The sequence below is a fragment of the Polistes dominula genome, unplaced genomic scaffold (assembly GCF_049000335.1).
Source record: "Polistes dominula isolate Pdom_NZ unplaced genomic scaffold, Pdom_raw_medaka contig_15, whole genome shotgun sequence".
Lineage (NCBI taxonomy): Eukaryota > Metazoa > Arthropoda > Insecta > Hymenoptera > Vespidae > Polistes > Polistes dominula.
Window position 1 is genome coordinate 6,099,368 of NW_028300915.1, and position 20,967 is coordinate 6,120,334.

At 36.2% G+C, this 20,967-nt stretch overlaps 1 protein-coding gene across 3 annotated transcripts in view; it reads left to right on the plus strand.

The window, feature by feature from the left end:
* LOC107069286 (ankyrin repeat and sterile alpha motif domain-containing protein 1B) overlaps window positions 1-20,967 on the plus strand; it is a 114,164-nt gene that overhangs the window by 64,838 nt on the left and 28,359 nt on the right. The window contains exon 18 of one of the 3 annotated variants that reach the window (XM_015326481.2): window positions 9,099-17,542. The exons of the other annotated variants lie outside the window; for them this stretch is intronic. Coding sequence (XP_015181967.1) covers window positions 9,099-9,179 — 81 coding nt within the window. The 3' untranslated portion in view covers window positions 9,180-17,542. Of the gene's footprint in view, window positions 1-9,098; window positions 17,543-20,967 lie in introns of those variants that run through there. 3 annotated transcript variants of the gene reach the window in all.

Consider the following 20,967-nt stretch of genomic DNA (forward strand, 5'->3'; position numbering starts at 1 on the left):
CAGTAAAGATGCTAATTAACCAAGTTTCAGTCTTAACAAAGTTTTTCGATTAGCCAGTAAATTGTTATACGATGCGGGCACGGCTTGCTGCTTCGTCATTATTTCTCTCTCTCTTTCTCTCTCTCTTTCTCTCTCTCTTTATTTCTCTATCTCTATTTATCTTCCTCTTTTTACTTCTCATTCTTCCTCTCTTTTGCTTTCCCAAACAAATCCAAAATTGTAGTAGCGAAATGCAGCGAAATAATGAAAAGCCAAGCGCAGAGAAGTTTAGTCGTTAAGAACACCGTCCTTGCTTGAGAAATTTTATAGAACTTCCGATCGTTCTCGCTTCTCTGACTCTTTAGATAATCATTTTGCAAATGTAAAATGCATTTTATAATGCATAACAAAAGGGTATAAGATAGTTTCCTCGTTAGCAGAAAAAAATGAAATGAAAGAGAGCGAGATTACGGTAGTATGGGTACATTTTAATTATATGTTTTTGTTTATGTCAAAAAAATTTTCGCAAAAACCATCGAGCGATAACTGGAATTGCGAAGAAAACAATAATTTAATAGTCGTACGTATTTTTATATAGATTAATTTATATTTGAAATATATATCAATGATAAATAAAAAATATAACGCGTAAATCGATTTCTTTTTTATAGAAATAATTTCACTTGCCCTCGTCTGATATTATCCTGAACTTCGAAATACGAAACACGTGCGTTTTATCGTCGATCGCGAGAAACGGTCGCAATCAGCATTCTACATTAAACTGTTCAGAATAATCCGATTTAATTAACATTATCAACGAATTCCGTACGAATGATAGCTCGATTCTATGCTCTAACGATCCGGTCAAAGTCACGTCCGACATTTAAATCCGAGTACACAATTGATTATATTGTTTCCAACACGAAAGCTAGCGTAATTACTGAAACAAAATGAAAAGAGTGCGATCCGATTACGATTCTTTTTTTTTATTATTTTTTATTTCTCTTTTTCTTTCGTTCTCTTCTATTCATTTACCTTCCACAAAAATCTCTCATGTTCTCTCGTAAATGAAATTACAAATATGTGAAAAAATGATTATTATTGTTGAAAAAAGAAAAAAAACATCACAAAATTTATTCCACCTTCTTGTACAAACCTTTGAAAACCTTAAAGAGAAATATTACCCTTAAATCCTTCGTGAAACATTCGAACGGTGTCAAGGATATCTCTTCGCACGATCGAAGCGGAAAAAGTTCAGCTCGCTTATCGAGAATAATTCGAGCGTGTATCATCGGCGACGAGGAAAGAAAAGAAATCTGGAAAAGGAGAGAAATAATGCGAAAGAAGAGAGGAAAAGAAAGAGAAAGTGAAAGAGAGAGTTAAAATGAGAGGAAAAGTGAGGAGGAGGTGGGACAGGAGAGAAAATAAAAAAAGATAAACGAGGGTAAAGGATAGAGTAAGGGTGATGGTAGTGGGAAAAATGGGGTTGGAGGGGGGACGCGGGAATAGAGTCCCAAGCCGATAGTAGAAATACGGGCGGTCGTTCGAGTGAAGTATCTCGATGAATATGAAAGTGACAGGCGCGTAATCCTAGGGGGGCAAATTTATCTGACCTCTCCGAGGATATCGAGGCCGGCGTTTGACCTGGGTCCACGGAAACGATTCACTCCCTTTCTCTTCTTTTCTCTCTCTTTCTCTCTTTCTCTCTTTCTCTTTTTCTTTCTCTTTCTCTTTTTCGAAGGGACAGATAACGTATCGCGAGTCGCACCAAATCGTACGCGGAACCCATTCGTTTTGTTACACGCTTGCGTATATTACGCCTTATCCTTCTTCCTTTATCCTCCCTCCCCGCCTTTCCCACCTCGGGATTGATATACAATCCATTCGTAAATGACCTTTACCCTCCAACGAGGGAAATGAAAGCGTTAATTAATTTTCGGACATATATATGTCTCATGAGATTGCCTCATTTCATCGGATCTATGTAATTATTCGTATATCTTTACGAAATCGTAGTAATTTTTTTGACTGTCGGTCGATTGGAACTCGTTTACAAGCGATTTCATCACGTTATCTCATGGTTTTAATTATGTTTAGAATTATACATTATGAGGATATGTATATTTTCATTTAATTCGTAGAAAATCTAAATCTCACAAGAGATAACTAAGCTTTTCAGGAGTAGCATATAAAAAATATGTAACGAAAGAAAGAAGGGGAAAGAAACTTGTAATATATATGATAGGTTCTCTACGTTTCAACGTTGCTATCGGCCGACAGCATGCTTTGACCGAGAAAAATTTACGCTGATATGATAGATGAGAAAGATTCCAATTCGACGACATTTTGGAGAAAAAAATTAGATTTTTTCAAGACGAAGGATGCCGAAACAAGAGAAAACAGGTTTGTATATACATATATATCTATCTTAGAAATATATGTCAAGTTGGGATCGAGTTGGAGGAGGGATGAAGAGGGTAAAGAAGCGTGATTTGTCGAAGGAATATGTCTGTCAACGGAGAAGCGTATTTTCGTCCGCTGAAATCGATGATTTTCTCTTGCCAGATACGTTGTTGCCTCTGGATCTAAGGATTTTCTCGATTCTGATCCTCCTTTTCATGTTTCTTTTCTTCATTGCCTTCTCGCGAAGAAACCGACCACGTTGTTGTTTGCTAGCATCTCTTCTTCTTCACGCACATTTTTATTTTTACATGTATACATTCGAGGAAGGAAGTCGTGTTACGTATACGCACACGTATACAAGCACATTACCTATTCACTTATTTTATCTTTACGCACGATAGCTTGGGTTGTTACTTTTTTTACTAGGGGGCCTTCGTTGTAAAGATTTTAAAAAATAAACTTATTAAAAACGACTCGAAGAAAATGATACATAATACTTCCAATGCAAACAATTTCATTTTCCAATTTCACCCTGTCAGTGATAGAACTTTGCGAGCAATTTTTTTAAATCTTGCCACGAGTCGTTTGCTTAAGGTGATTCACGTTTTTTTACCCTCGTGTTTTTAAAGACCCATGGAGGTAACTATTAAATGTTTCTTTTTAAAATATACACAAATAGAAAAGGAATTTCTTTTCTATCTTTTATTCTGTTTATTTGGATCTTGTCGTTGAAGCGTAACGAATATCGGCACACGATGTTGAAGTAAATTCGATTCCCATGCCCTGGGGTTCGGTTTTTGGAAATCGTACGTGGTGTCATCAAAAACGATACTAGTCGTGACCTTTTTTTTTGTCATTGTATTGTCACAGGGACACGTGGCCCAAAGACATGTTGAATTTGTGTGTTTTTCCCTCTCTTTCTCTTCTTTTTTCTTTTTTATTTTCTCGTCGATTAAAGCAATAAAATGCACATAGAAATATAGAATAAAAAAGAATGAGGCGGAGAGAGTAGAAAAAGGTGGAAACAACCCTCGAGAATTGGCCACTGAAGACACCCACGGACGGACACGCCCGTGTAGTGAAACGTCAGTCAGGCTTAGGACAGGATCTAGATGTTATCTAAGATACAGCTCGATGAACGGGGCGACGCGTCTCGCCCATAGCTTTCTCTGTATACACTCCACGTGTGTGGCTTTGTGTATTTGCTGCTTGTTGTACGCATATAAGCACACTTTGTATCTATAGTTGACTAATTATTCCAAGCACCCTCTCCGTGCGACGAATTGCACGTTTGAAGCCGTCCGACGTGTAGCGTATTAAGGAACGTGTTCAATTATCTATATTCATATTTTCAATATGATAACGATTGTAACATTTAGATCTTACAATATTTTTTATGCATACGTATTCGTATATTTTTAAAATAATATTTCAAAAGTATCTTAATTATTTCTAATAGTATATTTTTATTATAATAAATGTTCGTTCATTTTTACATAGGTAACGAACGACAAATTTATTTGCTAAATTTAAAACACGAAGTTAAGAACTATAGAATATCGGAGTATTCGTTATTATCGACAAATTGATAACGGAAAATTTGAGGATAGTGCTTGACGATCTACGAAATTATACTCTCTATCCACGATATATTCACGTACGATGATTGAAATCCTGATGTTCGAAATGAACAGCCGTAGTGAGTATTGATGCTCCAGGACATTCCTGTTGCAGTTGGTTAGTTTCGTGCATTTTGACTTCGTTCGCGTTAACGGCGTGATATTCGCGGTTTAATGACGGTGATATCTGGAATCATATTGACTTTATCGACGAACGTCAAGAAATAATGAAAGATTTTCTTTCATCAAAACGTCACGATTCTTTTTTACTTTATTTTGTTTTTTTTCCTAATTGTCTTTTAAAAATAAAATTGATTACGATCAATAAGAGTTGGCCATACAAAATTTGCAAACTGTTTTAAACTTGACAACGTTCTTTATCACGAAAATACATTCTTAAAGTTTTGAAGGAGTCAAACTAATTATGATTTTGCAAGAGTACAAATTGTTACTGGTTTGGAATATCGTTGATCATGGAAACACATCCAAAGTTTCCATAAATTAAGAGAGATAGATAGAGAAGAGAAGGAGGAGAAGGAAGGAAGGAAGAAAGAGAGAGAGAGGAAACAGTGACTAGCTATGTACATATTCTCCATATTGCTAATGTCTCTCCCTTCCGCACGGATATTCCACTATTCCCTCTTCCACCATCCTCTTTGGTGTGCAACCCTCCTCGATCCCTCAGTCTGCTAGCGCGCATCCACTCTCACATACATAGACATACATATACACATATATATATATATATAGCTACACAAATAGATACATGTAGAGAATGAGAGAGATAGATGAACGCATACGAATACGAAGGCGCATATTCACGCAGACAGGGCATAGCGAGGCTGCGACTGACGCCGGGCATCGAGAGAGCTCCCGGGTATCTATCGGATAATTAGCCGGTGATTACGTGGCAGTCATTCGGGCGGATATCAGCACCCTCGGCTCTAGGCCCTTGGCCTCACCCTCGCCCTTGGGCAAGAGGGCGTAGACCGTAGTAGAGCCTTCGACCTGTACTTCCTCTCTCACTCTCTCTCTCTCTCTTCTCTCCCTCTCTCTCTCTTCTCTCTTCTCTCTTCTCTCATCTCTCATGTACACACAGACATATAAGCGCACACACACACACACATATATATATACACATTCATACATTTTCTCCGATGCTCCGTTTCCTCTTCGCTCAGCTTGTACGGCCAACGTCCACAAGCCAGTTCAGACTCTCTCAGGTGAAGAGAGAGAGAGAGAAATAGAGAGAGAGAAATAGAGAGAGAGATATATATATAGAGATAGAGAAAGAGAGATAGAGAGAGAGGGAGAGAGATAGAGAGAGAGAGAGAGAGAGAGATGCAAACCCGTACTTCCTGCATCTCGTTATTGACGCCCAATGCACTCCTGGCTCTCATTATAGCCCGCAGTTTCAGGTGTGCCTCTGGATACTCGACTGTGCTTGTATGTTCGTCCGCACAGGTAGTGTGTAGATGCCAAGGTGGTCGACGTTCGTACATAAATATATAGCTATATGTGAATCGAGAGAGAAAGAGAGAGTAGAGAGAGAAATTGTGAGGGAGAAGAGGGTCTACCAAGAGGGTGGATAAAGCCTCCGGCTGTCACCAACGAGTCTGCCATCCGATGCCGTCAAACAATCTCATTATCATTCGATTCACACACGGTAATGGAGAAAGGAGAGATTTCACATTCGGCGAACGTTGACGCGATTCAAATCCTTATAATTTTTCATTAAATTCGATATATTTCGTTGAATCTAGTAAAATTGTTAATATTTAAATCGAGATTTAATCATGCAAAAGGAGGGGTATATATCGTTTATATTCAACCAAAAGTCACTAACCACGTTTTCATCTACTTTAATGGGAAAATAACTATTTTGAATTTATCAGTTATTATATTCCATAATAAGTATTGATAGTACTATGCAATCAATAGTAGAAAACATTAACAAAAATCATGCTTTTTCCCTAACAATGATTTTTCTCGTGAAAAATTTAGTTCGACGAGCAATAAATCAGATTAGTATAAACGTTAGTCAATGACTTTTGGCTGAACACTAGATGATATATGGATTTTGTTAAAAATTAGGAAAGAATATTCGAACATTCCATTCTCGCTCGTTTTTGATTTAAGAACATCGAAAGTCAGCACGCGACTAAAGTAGATTCTGATCAAACAGAAAAACGTCGCACGAAAGAGAATACATTTGGTACGACAAAGAACTCTGGGGGTATCAAATTCCCTCTGCGTTTCACTCTCTCGCGCTTCGAGGAGTCAAGAGAAAGAAAGAAAAAAAAGGAAAGAAACAGGAGCAAAGGTACATCAAGTGTGCGGCAAGTGAGATTAAGAGAGAAAAAGTGAAAAAAGAAAAAAGAGGGAAAGAGTAGGAGAGAGAAAGAGAGAGAGAAAGAGGTAAAATAGCACGATGCAATTAAATAATTTAAGCGTGTAGACCGGCGCGCACGCGACTGGAACTTCAAAAGTGCCACCGCATGTGGGCACGGATACGATCGGGGAAGTTAATTGAAGCTTCTCTTTTTTCTGCCGACCCCTTTTTCTCTACCTACTTCTCTCTTCTATTTCTCTTTCTCTTTCTCTTACTTTTATTTTCTTGCTTCTGCGCTTGTTCTATCGCGGTCTTTCGCATTACGTAAGTCGAGTTAGTTGAAGTGTTCCCATTGGAAGCGCACGCGTACGCCTCTTCACATACTCGCTTCGTGGATAGCAAAGGCAAAGCGATTGAGTCATTCATCGGGAATAAAAACATACAACAAACTTCTGGTGACAGAGAAAGGGTCAGAGGGAGGTGAGGGAACGTGGTTCTATATATCCAAAGAAAGAAAGAGAAAGAACGCGAAGAAATATTGAGAGGAGCTCGTGTGACGTCACGAGCAGAAGGCATTCAGATTGAAGAGCGCTCGATGACTCTTGAAATTTGTATTACCATTAATAACGACGCGGGGGTGCTTGGTGCGTGCTTGCGTGCTTGCGCGCGCGCGAGCAAGCGAGCTTACTCTCCCTCTCTCCTTCCATCCCCCATTCTATCTTTTTCACTTTTTCCTTCCCTCTTTCTTTTTCGCTCTAGTCAAGCGCCGTTCGTACACGATCACTCTTAACGTATACGAAAAAAAAACCATAAAATTCGAAGGACCGAGTGCGTTTGTATGACTTGTACGAGTCACAGAGATTCTCAGTATTTTTCTATAGAACGAATTGGAGGGTTATTGTAATATAAATGGGGCGTTAATCTTATGATTTAAAAGTATTTATTTCTTTTTGTCGAAAGAATTTCTTTTATGTTCGTCCAAAAATATCAGAGAACCTTTATTAATATTACACATTGTATGTTTTACAGATTGTGATGGCGATTCGAAATCGGTATTAAAAGTAGTTGCTTTTCTGATTTGAGAGACAGAAGGAAAATTAACAAAGCTTAAAATATAGAATATGTAAGAACTTAGGATCTTTAAGGAAAGACTTTTCGATTTAAATGATATTGGGGAAGATACTAAAACATTTTCATCTTTGAATAAATGAAATAATTTATTACAAGTTTACAGAATATATTGGAGAACCACTGGTATACGTGGTGCTATGTCGTGGCGTGTGTGTTATAGGCGCCTCTGAGTTGAACCTTCTCGCCCCTTGACAGTCATCACCATCAGTAATAGCAGCGAGGAAGAGAAAGAGAAATAGAGGGAGAGAAACAGAGAATTGTATTTCGTGGCGTTGTTCGCAAGGGGAGGTAGCGATACATGTACGTCGGCAACGTATCCAGTACCCTCCTCCCATTCCTCACAACCAACTGGACTACTACTTGCTGGCGCACCATCCAGGTCGACACTCACCCGCAAATATAATTACTGCCGTTTAAGCTGCTTCCATTGTGTGTCGAACGCTTGACTTGTTCAACGTCGCGCACAACCGCCACGGTTAGATCGTACGAAATGCGAACGAACTGTATGGGTAGAAACCAGAGAGAGATAGAGATAGAGCGAGAGAGAGAGAGAGAGAAAGACAATTGGACTTCTGGGTACTCGTACTCTATGCGTATTGTTCGTTCAGTTGAAATCAATGCAACGACGCAAGTGGGAGTTTCGTTTCTCACGTTACGAGTTTACATTGTCCTACAGGGATACGTGAAACCAAGATTTGCTTTGAACCTAAATTTGCGATGTATCATTTATCAACGGTGAATCCTGCTCCAAAGGAATATTTAACGATCGAGCGACGAATATTTGAAGAATTTCATATATTCTCTTAAGGACAATTTCTCTATAACCCTTTTAAGAATTTATCAAATAATATTTTCATAATTATTTCTTGTAAAAATTGTATAGCTTCTTTTCCATATGAAATACCATTGAACCTCCTTATCTTCTTTTGATTCGCGTGCACGATCGATTTTCAAAAACAATTTCTCAAACGAATTAAGATTTACCAAACGATTTCGAATTTAATTGTCTTGTTCAAAATGAACTTGAACCACAAAGCTCCGTATCTCATTAAACACGGCAAAGAGCGTTCGAGACGAAAGCCAAGTGCATCGTCGAATTATAACGAGGCCGAAAATCGAAAAGGTCGCTCTGCTCTGATCGGTACGTTGAATAGAAAGAAAATCAGGGGAAGAGGGAATAGAAAGAGAAAACAGAGAAAGAGAGAGAGAGAGAGAGAAAGAAAGAGAGAAAGTCAGAGCCCTCCGCGACACGTAGAATTCCATTATGGAGTTCGAGTGCTTTTCGTGTTAAAAAGAGGGAGAAGGGATTCGTCGTCTTGAGCGGCAAATTGTTTTCCCTGGAAATTTCGCAGCCGTCATTTCGCACGTTTCCCGAGCTTTTCGCTGCGTTCTTTTCCGTGTACGTGTTCTATTTCTATCTCTTTCTCTCTTTCTCTTTATTTCTCTCCTACTTTTCTCTTTTTCTTTTTTCTCATCCCTTTCTATTTCTCTTTCTTCTTTGGCCTCTGTACGTTCTCGTCGCCAGCAGCAACACCGTCACCCCCTTCTGTCCCTGTTCCCTGTCCCCTTTTTCTTCTTTCCACCGTTAGCCGTTCTTTTTGACGCATGCGTTAATATCGTATGTCGTTTCGCAGGCCAAGCCAAGCATGGAACGGTCCGACACAAAAGAACGCCTTAAGAAAAGGAAAAGCACGAGTCACGCTGTCGGAAAATGACGTCCCTGTTGTTGACACGTTCTCCGGTATCACCGAGAAAGTTTCCAACGTGTCGCGTGGGTGGCGGCCATCAATTTTCTCCTAAGCGAGCCTAATTCCGTTCCATGGTCTTGCGTCATTGACATATGCCGCTCTGTCGGAGCATGGGGGTGATTGCTTAGAAACGTGGAAAATGTTATGATGTACTATTACGATGACAAGTTACATTTTTTAGAAAAAGCTTAAATTATAGATATAGATAATTATATATTTGTAATTTTAAATTATACCTTTTAAAAACAGAGAATCGATATGCGTTAGAAATAAAAGATTGACAATATATATATTTAAAAATATCTATTAAAAATATATAAATTATATAAAAAAGATTATATTTCAAAAAGTTATATTAATGCGCAATATATGTACATGTACATACTCGTACATGTAAGTTGATTCGAATCCCAATCGTATCATAGTCATAAGAAATTCGTCGATGAAGGAGAAAGTTATGCGGGACGAAAGGATCCTTTCTAAGCTAAGGATATTGCAAGGATCGTTTCAAAGAGGGTATAGTCTCGAAGAAGAAAGCATTCTACCATCTGTTTTTCTTATCCATTTTCTCATCCACCTTATTGGTATTATCGTTATTTTCCCCTTTTACGTTTTCGCTTCTACATGGTTTGTATTTCGAAATCGCACGATTATTTCGTTTTTTTAAATTATATGTTTATGTTATCTTAACTTTTAATTTATTTATGTATTTATTCATTGTTTCTCGAAGAAACTTTAAGTAATTTATAAAATAAAAAAATCTTTTCCTATTTGTATCATTTCTATTCTATTATTTCGAAAAATTTTTTCTTTAAAGATAATATTGAATTTTTTATAACAAAAGTTAAATATATACAGGTATAACGGTGCATTAAAAATTTCATTCATAAAACCAATATCGAGCTATTAGTCTCGATTTACGAGGAATAATGAAATTAAACGATTTCAACGACACTTTTACAAACGAATTTCAATTAGTTGGAAATAAAACGGCTGCCGCGGAGGTTATAATGAACGCTCGAAGAGTCGAACAAGCGAATAGAAGCAATTAATAAAACTTCAACGTGCAAGTAATTAATCAGCCTCATTAGATAAAAACTATGCCTCGAGTGACGATACAATGACACAACTGTACACAACGTAATACAACTTTACTATCCCTGTGTTTCTCTCTTTACGTTTTTATGTTTTATATTGAAAGGCATTTTAAACATTTTATCGAATAATTATTTCGTTGAATGAATTTATGAAAATCGAGTAAATTTAAACTACTAATATTTAAAAATGATTTGTCTGATTTATCACAAATACGACGTACGAATTTAAAAGCGAGTCTTTGGAGAATAGAGAAAATGTACATATCGATGCATTCGATTAATAAATCGGATAATTGATTAGCTTGACTCGATTGAATCCGTAAACATTTTCAACAAAGAAATATGCAGCGCTAAACCACAAGTGTATGTGTATATAAAACATACGTTTCGTTCGTAATAGACTTTTCAATTTCCCGTACGCATATATCAAGATAGAAGCGTATTAAATATTAAAGTTTAAGAGTAGTACGCAGTATAATTACGTTCTACTCGTTGCGTTTTGTAATTACAAGATCAGCATAGGAATTATTTTGTTAAATGCGGATAAAAGATTGCACGTTATAACGTTTACGTTTCACAAATAACCGTAATTTTTACAATTACAACCAACATGGGTTACAGAACCTTCTACAATGGCTACAATGTATTAACGATTTCCTTACAAATACATATTTATCTTCATTATTAGCTTGCAAGATGACATTGTTAACTGTTATCGTCGTTATTTTATTGAAAAAAAAATTATTTGAGTGTAGGAAAATCTTACAGGACCGAAAACATTTGACAAGTTCTTTTGGAAATCTGAAAAACAAAATCATTCTCGATGATAAAGAAAAATAATAATAACGATAGATAAGTCGTGTGAATTAAATGAAGATGGTTTTTTATAGATCCAAATAAATAAAAAAGAAAAATATGAAAGACTAAATAAAGGAGGAAAATTTATTTTCGAAGAGAGACAATTGTAAGCGTTGTGTAAAGAAAGTCAACGATGTATTGTGGGTCCAGCTATGGTTAAGGTTGTTGGTGAGAAGTTGGTAGGCTTCGGCCGAGTGATTCTCTTCGTCAGCAACCCGGAGAGAGAGAGACCTTTTCCTCTCCGCGCAGCGCGTGCACGAGCGGCAGGCGCGCGCGTTCGTTCGTCTGACGCTTAATACCGGTTTCACGGCTTGATAAGCCGAAGCGTGTAATTTTGCACCGGCTCCGGGAGTCGGATAAGCACCAGGTTTTCTAGTTAAGTGGACCACAAAATTCGGGGAAGCCTATATAAGGCTTTTCGAGGAAGAAGGCGATCAGTCGAGCCACGGAGCTCACCGTCGCAACATCGTCCTCGAACGTATCGGATCTTTCACCTTATTTTTCTCTTAATTCTTTATTCATCTTTTTCTTTTTCTTCTTCTTTTCTTTTTTCTTTTTGTTTTGAATCATACTTCTATTTTGGTGAAAGTAGTTTGACAAATATTAGCATTACTATTTCTTACATCTTGACTCTATTTATTATTTTTAATATTTACTTCAGCGTGATTTTATTCTTATAGATTATTTAGTTAGTTTCTTTTTTTTATGAATTTAGATTTATTCAATACGTTCAATATATATATTTACGTTTGCATATCGTCGAAGTATTATTGGACAAATTTGCATTTCGATGAAAACATGTTGCATATATATGTTCATATAGTACTAAAGTAAATATGAAATTCATTACTTTGAGTAATATTTCTGAGCGAACGATCGCGAACTTCGTAAAAAGGGAAATTTTTAATTAGGAAGCTATGAATGTAAGAACATTCTCGCGTAAAGATAAAAAATAATGTTAGTTCAAACTTGATCTACAATACTATTTCAAGAAATTACTTTAATTGAATAAGTCGTGTCAGGGAAGAAATTGATTAAGACATTTATAAAAATTTATCAAATAATTATATTTCTTATCTTTTTTAACAATGAAACACAAAAAAAGACAAAAAGAATCCGCGAAGAAGTAAAAGAAGGAATCGAGAACTCGTGGATCAAGAATAGTCGGAACTTTGACGTTTAAAGGAATTCAGAAATTTGGCGAGGAGTGTAACGAAAGAGAAAAATCGGATGTTCAATCGTCGAATAGTCGACAACGTTGGAGATGGAAAGACGAAGTAAGAGGAAAAGAAGGAGGAGGAGGAGGAGGTCGAGTGACGTCGACGTTATTCGGCATGAAGCGACGCACGTTGGGTAAGCGCGAGAATGCAAGCCAGGTGGTTTGAAGCCTCTTCAGGTCAAACAAGTGGAACTGCTGGTGTAGAGGATGGGACAGAAAGAAGAAAAGGGTAGCTGGAAAGAGGGAAATGCGGAGAAGGAGGACGATAGAGTAGATAGACGGATAGAAGATGGAGAAGTAGGAGGAGAAGGAGGAGAAGGAGGAGGATGAGAAAAGGAAGAGAGGAAGAAGAAGGAAGAGGAGAAGATGGAAGAGGAAAGAGAATGTAGACAGGAAGGATGTTCGTCGAGTGCCATCGACTTAACTTGTACCATGGCAGAACGAGCACGAGTCCATGTGCTTCTCCAGAGGCTGAAGAGAGATGTGTGTGTGTGTGTGTGTGGAGAGAGAGAGAGAGAGAGAGAGAGAGAGAGAGAGAGAGAGAGAGAGAGAGAGAGAGGAAGACCGAAACATGCCGGCATAATAAGCTTTGTGCGCGACTGTTGAGAGATTCCTCTCTCGCGGAGAGCTGAAGAGTCGCCGAGAGAACTAGAAGAGCTGTAGCTGTAGTAGCAATAGCAGTAGAGCAACGGCAGCAATGGGCGAACGGCGTACAACCTTCCTTTTTGCCCTCTGACTACCCCATCTCACTTCTCTTCCTTCTCTTCCCACCCCCGGATGAGGAGGAACAAGGGAAGCAAGAAGAGTCAGAGAAGTCGACCATCCGTCGAATGCGAAAGATGCGAATCCGTTTCGTCTTTTCTACTCCAATTTTGCCTTCCTCCTTTTCTACTTTCTTCTTTATTTTTAATTATGAATTACTTAAAAAAAAAAAGAAAAAGCAGAGAAAAAAATATGACGAATGAAAAAGAGAGAGAGACTGAGAAAGTAATTACCCTACCTTTGATGGTTTAATCGTTCCGACCTAAAATTCTTTTTTCTTTTACGTATAAAAGGAGGAAGAGTGGAGTTATGGCTGGAAAGCTCGTTGACTTAAATATGTCATCTTTGTTCGCGAAAACTTCATTTTTATATTATTCGGAATCGAGTTAGAAGGTGGAAGAAAGATTTTCAGTTTTTTTTTCTTTTTTCCAACGAGAAAATTTATTTTGAATATTCGAATAACGATAAAACTCGGGGACTCCGGGAAAATCGACTTTGGTTGACTTTGGCCGTGAATACGTGTCTATAGAATATACCGAACAGGGCTATAAGTGGGTTAAAGGCACTAGTTGTGTAGAGGGTAAAGTGCATAGTTTGCTCGCGCTTGAAAACAACGGCGAGTGGGATCGCCTAACGAAGTGTATTTGCTGCGAGCCCACGGGAACGAAATATGGGGAACGAGCGGGAACCAAAGGAAAACGTAATCCGGGATAAGTCGTTAACAGTTGACTCATTCTCCTCTTCGGACTAAAGGATATTCAGACACTCCGAGCCCTCACTCGTTTGTTCGCAGAGCGGGCCTTTCGTTTCTAACGAAACACAAAAGATGCGCGCGCAAATTTTCGATGGTCTGCCATACATACATATATATATATGTACACAGAAGTATATACATATGTATATTTATGTACCTACATTCTATATACTAACATCTTACGTAAATATGCCCACCTATAGCTACATAGGAATATTTTACTCGAGAAATAATGGGAACTCTCGATTTGTTTATAAAGCAAACAACATGCAAGACTAGTTGTAACATTGCTATCTCGATTTCAACTCCTAATAATTCCACTTTATCGCTTTGCATTGGTCTTATTTCAGTGCGGTTTAAAGAGATCGTTATCTCTCGCGAATTAACGTGTTTATTAAGATTAATCTAAAAGGGTAAATAAATCTAAGAAAAAAGTATAGTAATAATGAAATGGAACAATGAATACACTAGTGTATGCAAAGTACGTGTATCTCATCCATAAATAGATGCGATTATCTGATGTTTATGTTGTAATACGAATATTTTCTTAAAACAACGTATACATTTGTTAACAAATTGACTAGAATAATTAAGCAGAGCTAATAAATAGATAAAACATATATTTAAAGAAAGATTTTGGCTAAATGTAGAATCCTAGGGAATAAAGGTATGTAACAACAAGTAAGGTAAAATGAGAGGAAAGATGAAAATGAAGAAAAAAAGATAACGGATAAAGAGATGTTAAAACAAGAAAATTTCTATGCTAATCCAGCATATATTGATTAAACATTGTTGAGTATCACCGACTAAAATTTCACCATACCTACTCTATGGTCGTATTCGTGATATAATTTTTTCCTTTTTCTCTCATTCTCTTTTCACTTCTCTCATTTTTTTCTAGCATCATCTCTCTTTGGCTCGATTCGACAAAGAACAGCCGAACCCGTGGAAATCCTGTCCCCAGTCGGTTCGGTTAGTTCATAGTAGGAGCGAGTGAGAGAACGGAAAGAGAGAGAGAGAGAGAGAGAGAGAGAGAAAGATAGAGGGAGAAAGAGGTAGGGATGGAAGCATGGGTACACGAACGAGGTGGTTCGAAAAGGGGTAGAAAGGAAGGGGGATGGAGTACTCGTTGATTTCCCGTTTTCATATTCAATATGATCTGTCTCGGCATTGTATTCATTGAAAACGAGTCAACCGCATGCAAGATCAGGAACCGGGCGCCAGAAACGAGAGTAGATCATGGAAGCTCTCGTTCCCTTTCTCTCTCTCTCTCTCTCTCTCTCTCTCTCTCTCTTCCTCCTTTCGACGTTGGCGATGATGGTGATATTGGTGGTAGTACCGTCACTGACGAAGGCAGTGTTGGTAATGGTGTGTAGGTCGTTGCGGTGGTTGGATGGATGGTTAGTTGGTAGGTAGGTTGGTTGGTTGGCTGGTTCTCTACTCCAACTAATGAAAGAAGACTCGTAGTAGGGTCCGTAGGTTGCTTGCTTGGCTGAGGTTTAAAGTCGATGTGTCCTCTTCACGGTGGATCATGGCGAGAGTACAAACGAGAGAAGAGCTTGGTCGAAGTGGTGTAGGAATTGTGAGGAGGAGGAGGAGAGTGAGAAAGAGACCTACAGATGGAAGTGGATGTTTTGAGGAAGAATCTCCCCACATCTCACTCGCATAGATATCTTTTGAGTTTACCGCGAGATTTCTGAATGGGTAGAATTGGCAATATGGGCTCCTTCTGTTTAGAAAGTCCTTACTTGTCTTACGAATTCTCGTGTCTTTATAATAAAGCCTGTTATTTATATTGACAAGGATGTTGAACTAACGTAAATGTAAGAGAAATATAATGATTATTTTTATAAACTATTACAATAGATGAAACTCGATTATTGAACAAATAAATTTAATAATAATAATATAGATGATTGGAAACGAGGACGTAACGTTAGATTTTATAAATCAATACCTTGATCTTTTCGTCGCTCTCTCTCTCTTTTTTTGTCTTTCTCTCTCATTATTTTTACTATACACAGGACATGTAATTATTATTATGACATAAATTCAAATGATTTATTTATAATTAGTTTAATATCATTCTGCCATATCTCTAATCAGTCAAAATAAAAATGATTAATAAAATATCATAGAGAATTTCAGCGTTAATGAAAAAATTTACCAGAATTTCTTATAATAAAAAATTAAAAAGAATATTTTCAAATCAAACAATTATATAATTCATATTCGCAGAATCCGGTAATGCGAATTAAAGTAATTTTAATTAATTTTGTAGTTTATGTTCTGATTTATTTAACTAGCGTATTCGTTGCAAAAAAACATATGAATCTAGATAGAGTCTAATGTAAAATATATATAATATATTATTATTTTTTTTTTAATAAAAGTGTTCTATCGAAAGAGAACAATTGTTTCAGGCCGGCGATACATGTAAACGCCTAAATTTTGACCGTTTTTCAGAGGCTTATTTAAAATGGAAGGAATAAATGAATCGTTTTAAAACTCAGCATGTTTATTCATTACATATTAAAATATAAGAATCTGATTTTTTTTTTTTCAAAATGGCCGCCGTAGTAACTAATCTCCTGAGGCCCTCGCGGCGAAACGCATCAATCATTGTGATTTTTAGCTTTAGTTACAGCAATCTAAAATTAAAAAAAAAGGTCGGAGCGTATTCATAAAACATATATTTTCTAGTTGAACAAAGGAAAAACTAAAAAGTCAAAAAATGGTAAATTTGCACAACTCAGACAAAAAAGTTTAATTTTTTACCCTTTTTTTTACGGTTTTTGTGTCAAAAATGGCAATTTTTGAAAATTTTTGTGGCATTCTTAAAGTTCAACTAGAAGCTAATACTATAAAGAAAATGTGTGCTAAATTTCATAAGAATTGGTTGAAATCTTTTTGAGTTATCTTTCATCACAGTTTGAAAAAAGTCGTTTCGAGACAAACGCGTTCAAAGTTTAGCGTTCGCGTCTAGCGCCGAGTTGAGGCGGAGCACTTAAATGAATTTTTAATCGATAAATAATGCGAATTTCATTCTAAAAATTTACAGGCATATTTTTAAGATGGTAAACTAACTATTTATGAAAACAAAATTCGATTTTTTTTTATTTCACATGTATCGCCGGCCTTAAATTTCAAATATATTCTCCGGGATCAACATTCACGTGGATTTGTTATTTTCTTCTTCATAATTACCTAAATCATATTATTTTTGTTATCTAAGTGAAAAATAAATTTTGGTGATCAGTTTTGTTTATGTCGAAGAAGCACATGAAAGTTGTTGAGAATAATCTCGAAATGAACATGCATCTCGGTATTTCAAAACGTATAGGGTGAAAGCTAAAAGGTAAAATGTTCCTCGGTAATATTCAGCTTAATGCCTTGGTGGCGTCTACATCGTAAGATATACTGAATACTCGAAAAGACTTTCCACTAATGTATTGGACGCACATAATATTTTGGAGTGAAAACGAGGGATCTACGAATCAAGAAAATGGATTCTCAAAAGAAGGGAGAAAGCTTAGCTTCGTTGAATGTAATCAATTATTGTATATATATATCAAAGTTTTTATTTTAATTTCAAGTTTTAAGATAAATAAAGGAAAATATTATAGAAATAGAAATAAAACGTTATTCTTTTTAGTAATATTTATTTAAATATACGCCTTTTTGTAGATTTAATATCTGCACCGATGAATGCAAATTAAAATGTTAGTACGATGGCTCATCTTTTAGCATTGAATTTTCAGTAAAAACGAAATACGAAATATTATAGTTATACATCTTTGCTCTTTGAATACATATATTATATAGTACGGAGGTAGAACGTTGCGTTATTACGTAGAAATCGTGTGTTGAGTATGCGTAAGACTAGCTTACCTATCCCGGAAATGAATTAACAGGACGAATTACCAGCGAGCTATTTTTGAAATAAGCGCAAAGATTTAACGTTCGTAATTAATCCTGATAATTAATCTTTTTTTGTCATATTACTCTACGTTCGTCTCTTTGTATGTTTGCAAAATGATGGACTATAATTTAGATGGACTCATTAATTTATGGCTACTTTGATGATTTTTTTGAAGAAAAAAAAATAATATTTCTTTTTATTAGCAGTTTAATCCAACATTTTCTCTTCTTCTCTGCTCTTATTCCATCTCTCGAATTAGCGAATTTATGCATTGCACTTAAGTATTTCATGAAATTATTTTTATTAAATCCTTTTGATATATATCACTCTTATCTATCCATTTACATGAGAAGATAATATTATATATAGCTAAAAAAAAAATCATACTTTTCTCATCCCATTTTATCAAACGAAATAAAAATCGCCTGTTTTTAAATAGATTTTAATAATTATATTGAAAAAAAATCAGAAGGTATCGCAGAAAAATAAAATAAAAATATAAAATGCTACATGATGATGTGTAAAATATAAAAGTGCGATAAGAGATAACAATGACTTTGTAGAATAAAATCAGTAAAATAAATAACCAAGAAATAGTATCAATATCGGTGCAATGATTTCAAGATACAATATATATGGATTTACAGTTGGTAGTCGATATCTTATACAGGATATGTAAATGGAGTGGAAAGTGGATTGTCAAGAAGGATTCGAGGAATAGACGGATAGGACTATGATGAGGAAGTACGTTCAGTTCTTGAAATGTTCACGAAAAGGAACAATGATAGCGGAGATAGCAAGCTCAGTGGGCTTGTTACCGACGCGCTCGCAACGCCAGGCAGAAGTTGCAGTCCTATAGGCGACTATAAACCGGCGCACGGCTATTGGGGTGCACCAAGAGTGGTGGTACGGGGCGGAGCGATGCCGATTGGAGGGTTGCAACCGGCTATTTGAGGGGGGTTGCTTTTTCGGAGGGTTGGATCAGCGCGATGTTACATGCGCGTTGCGCTATTCCATCTTGTATATACAGTAAGCCACTCCACGAGGAATAGCCTTTCTTTTTTTTTATCTTTTTTTTCCTTCTCTTTATCTAACACATGCTTTTCAAGTTACGCGGCGTTATATTATTTTTATTATTATTATTTAATATCAACTAAGTGGACGATATTCGTTGATAGACAAAATATTTAAATATTTCTAAGTGTATAATTCATTAGTTACAATAGTAAACTGTAAGTAGCGAGTGAGCTAACAGCCCTGAGGAACTGCTCAGTACAGCGCGCCATACGGAACTTTTGTACTTTTTAGTTCATATCTTCTAAACGAATCGAGATACCATTATAATTTTTTTGCATAATATTTCTACACTACAAGCTATTTTTTAAGGTAAAAATAAAAACAATAAAAATATGCAAAGTTTAATAAATTCACATTTTTAATTTTAACTTCCGGTTTACTAGACAAAGAAAGTTCAATTTCAAATTTTTATTTACTTCCAAGAAAATTAATTTATATTCTCTAATAAACACGATTTATTTCTTATTGAAACCATTAGATTGACTCTTTTAATAGTATTCGAAAAATCTATTCCTCATATTTTGTCAATTCTTTGAAGCCCCATAAATTGGTAACTAAGGTAAAAAAAAAAATAATGATGTACAATTATTGAGGTCCCATAGAAGTACAATCAAGCTAATTATGAACAAAGTTCACGACCTCACATTTTTTTCGTTGTTCGCTTCACGTGAAATGCCCCTTATATTAAAGTGAATACATTCGTATTATAATTTGTCGCTTTTTATTCGATGTTATTATTTGGACGTGTCGTCACTGTATACGAAATGTCGAAAATGATTATAAAGGTGTCTTACATTTACCAAACGAAATAATAATCATTATTTGCTTTCAGACGAATGTATATGTATTACAGGAGTAAGAGTGCATAGACATATTTAATGAAGGATAGGGGTTCGCATTCAGCGACATGGAGTAAAGCGAAAAAGGGAGGACAGAGGAGAAACGTATAATAAGCAATAGGCATATTATGTTCAACGTAGCTTGTACATAACTTAATTGTAAACTTAACATTTAACTCTCAAGTATTTATATTGTATGCAATGATTTAACAATTTAAAGTATATGTTTAGTATAATATATTTCTTTTTTATCAGAAATACTTTGAACTATATTTGAAGTTGAAAATTTTTCTTTTATATTTGTAACACGTGTTTGTATTGTTATTCAAACGAATTCTTTAAAAAAACAAACAAAAGAAATAATCCAAGATTTTTATTTCGACAATTTTTAGAAGGAGAAGGCATGCGGCAAGATAAAGTGTAACCGTCGCGAGCAGTATTCAAGTTAGGAATTGTAAATCTCGAAGAAAAAAAGGGATTATTTCAGGGTGCGAAGTAATATTTCCCATAACGCGCGAGCTTTGAGCTTCGTCCCCCGAAAAGCTACAAACACGTGCATTAGCAACGAAGTAGAAGTGATTCGATTCGATTCGACGGTGTGAAACTCTCGTTGCGTTTCTCCCTTGTGGATGTGTGTGTGTGTGTGTGTGTGTGTGTGTGTGTGTGTGTGTGTGTGTGTGTGTGTGTGTGTGTGTGTGTGTGTGTAGGCTACGTATGTACGTATATACTCGTACGTTAAGCGTACACGTATACCTATACATAAAAAGAGTTTACTACGATTGCGAGAAAATGTGCGGCGATTTTTAATTTCTGACGTTTCCAGAAGCGCGGGAGAGCGTGCGTCCCTATATGCGCATCGAAGCGGTAATGAATTACATATGCAATTAGCATTTAGGTAACACACGCCGTCACCATGTACGTGATGTGTGAGCACGTGTAAATCCTCGTGTTCCTGACAGCTCGCAAAAAACACGATGTAAAATGAACAGAAAAAAAAAGGGAGAACGTAGTCACCGTAAACACGAGTTTTACGATTCTTGCGTTTTATATTTGAAAGTTTCCTCCATACTGGACACCACTTTTCACACGATTTTGATTTTCCTATCCTTCTCATGTTTGTATTTATTTCTAAAGGATTTCTCCTTAAAATATGTTATCCTTAATCTTTATGTTTCATCCTCTAATATGTATATTTCTTTTTGAAATCACTATTTCATTATTTCTGAA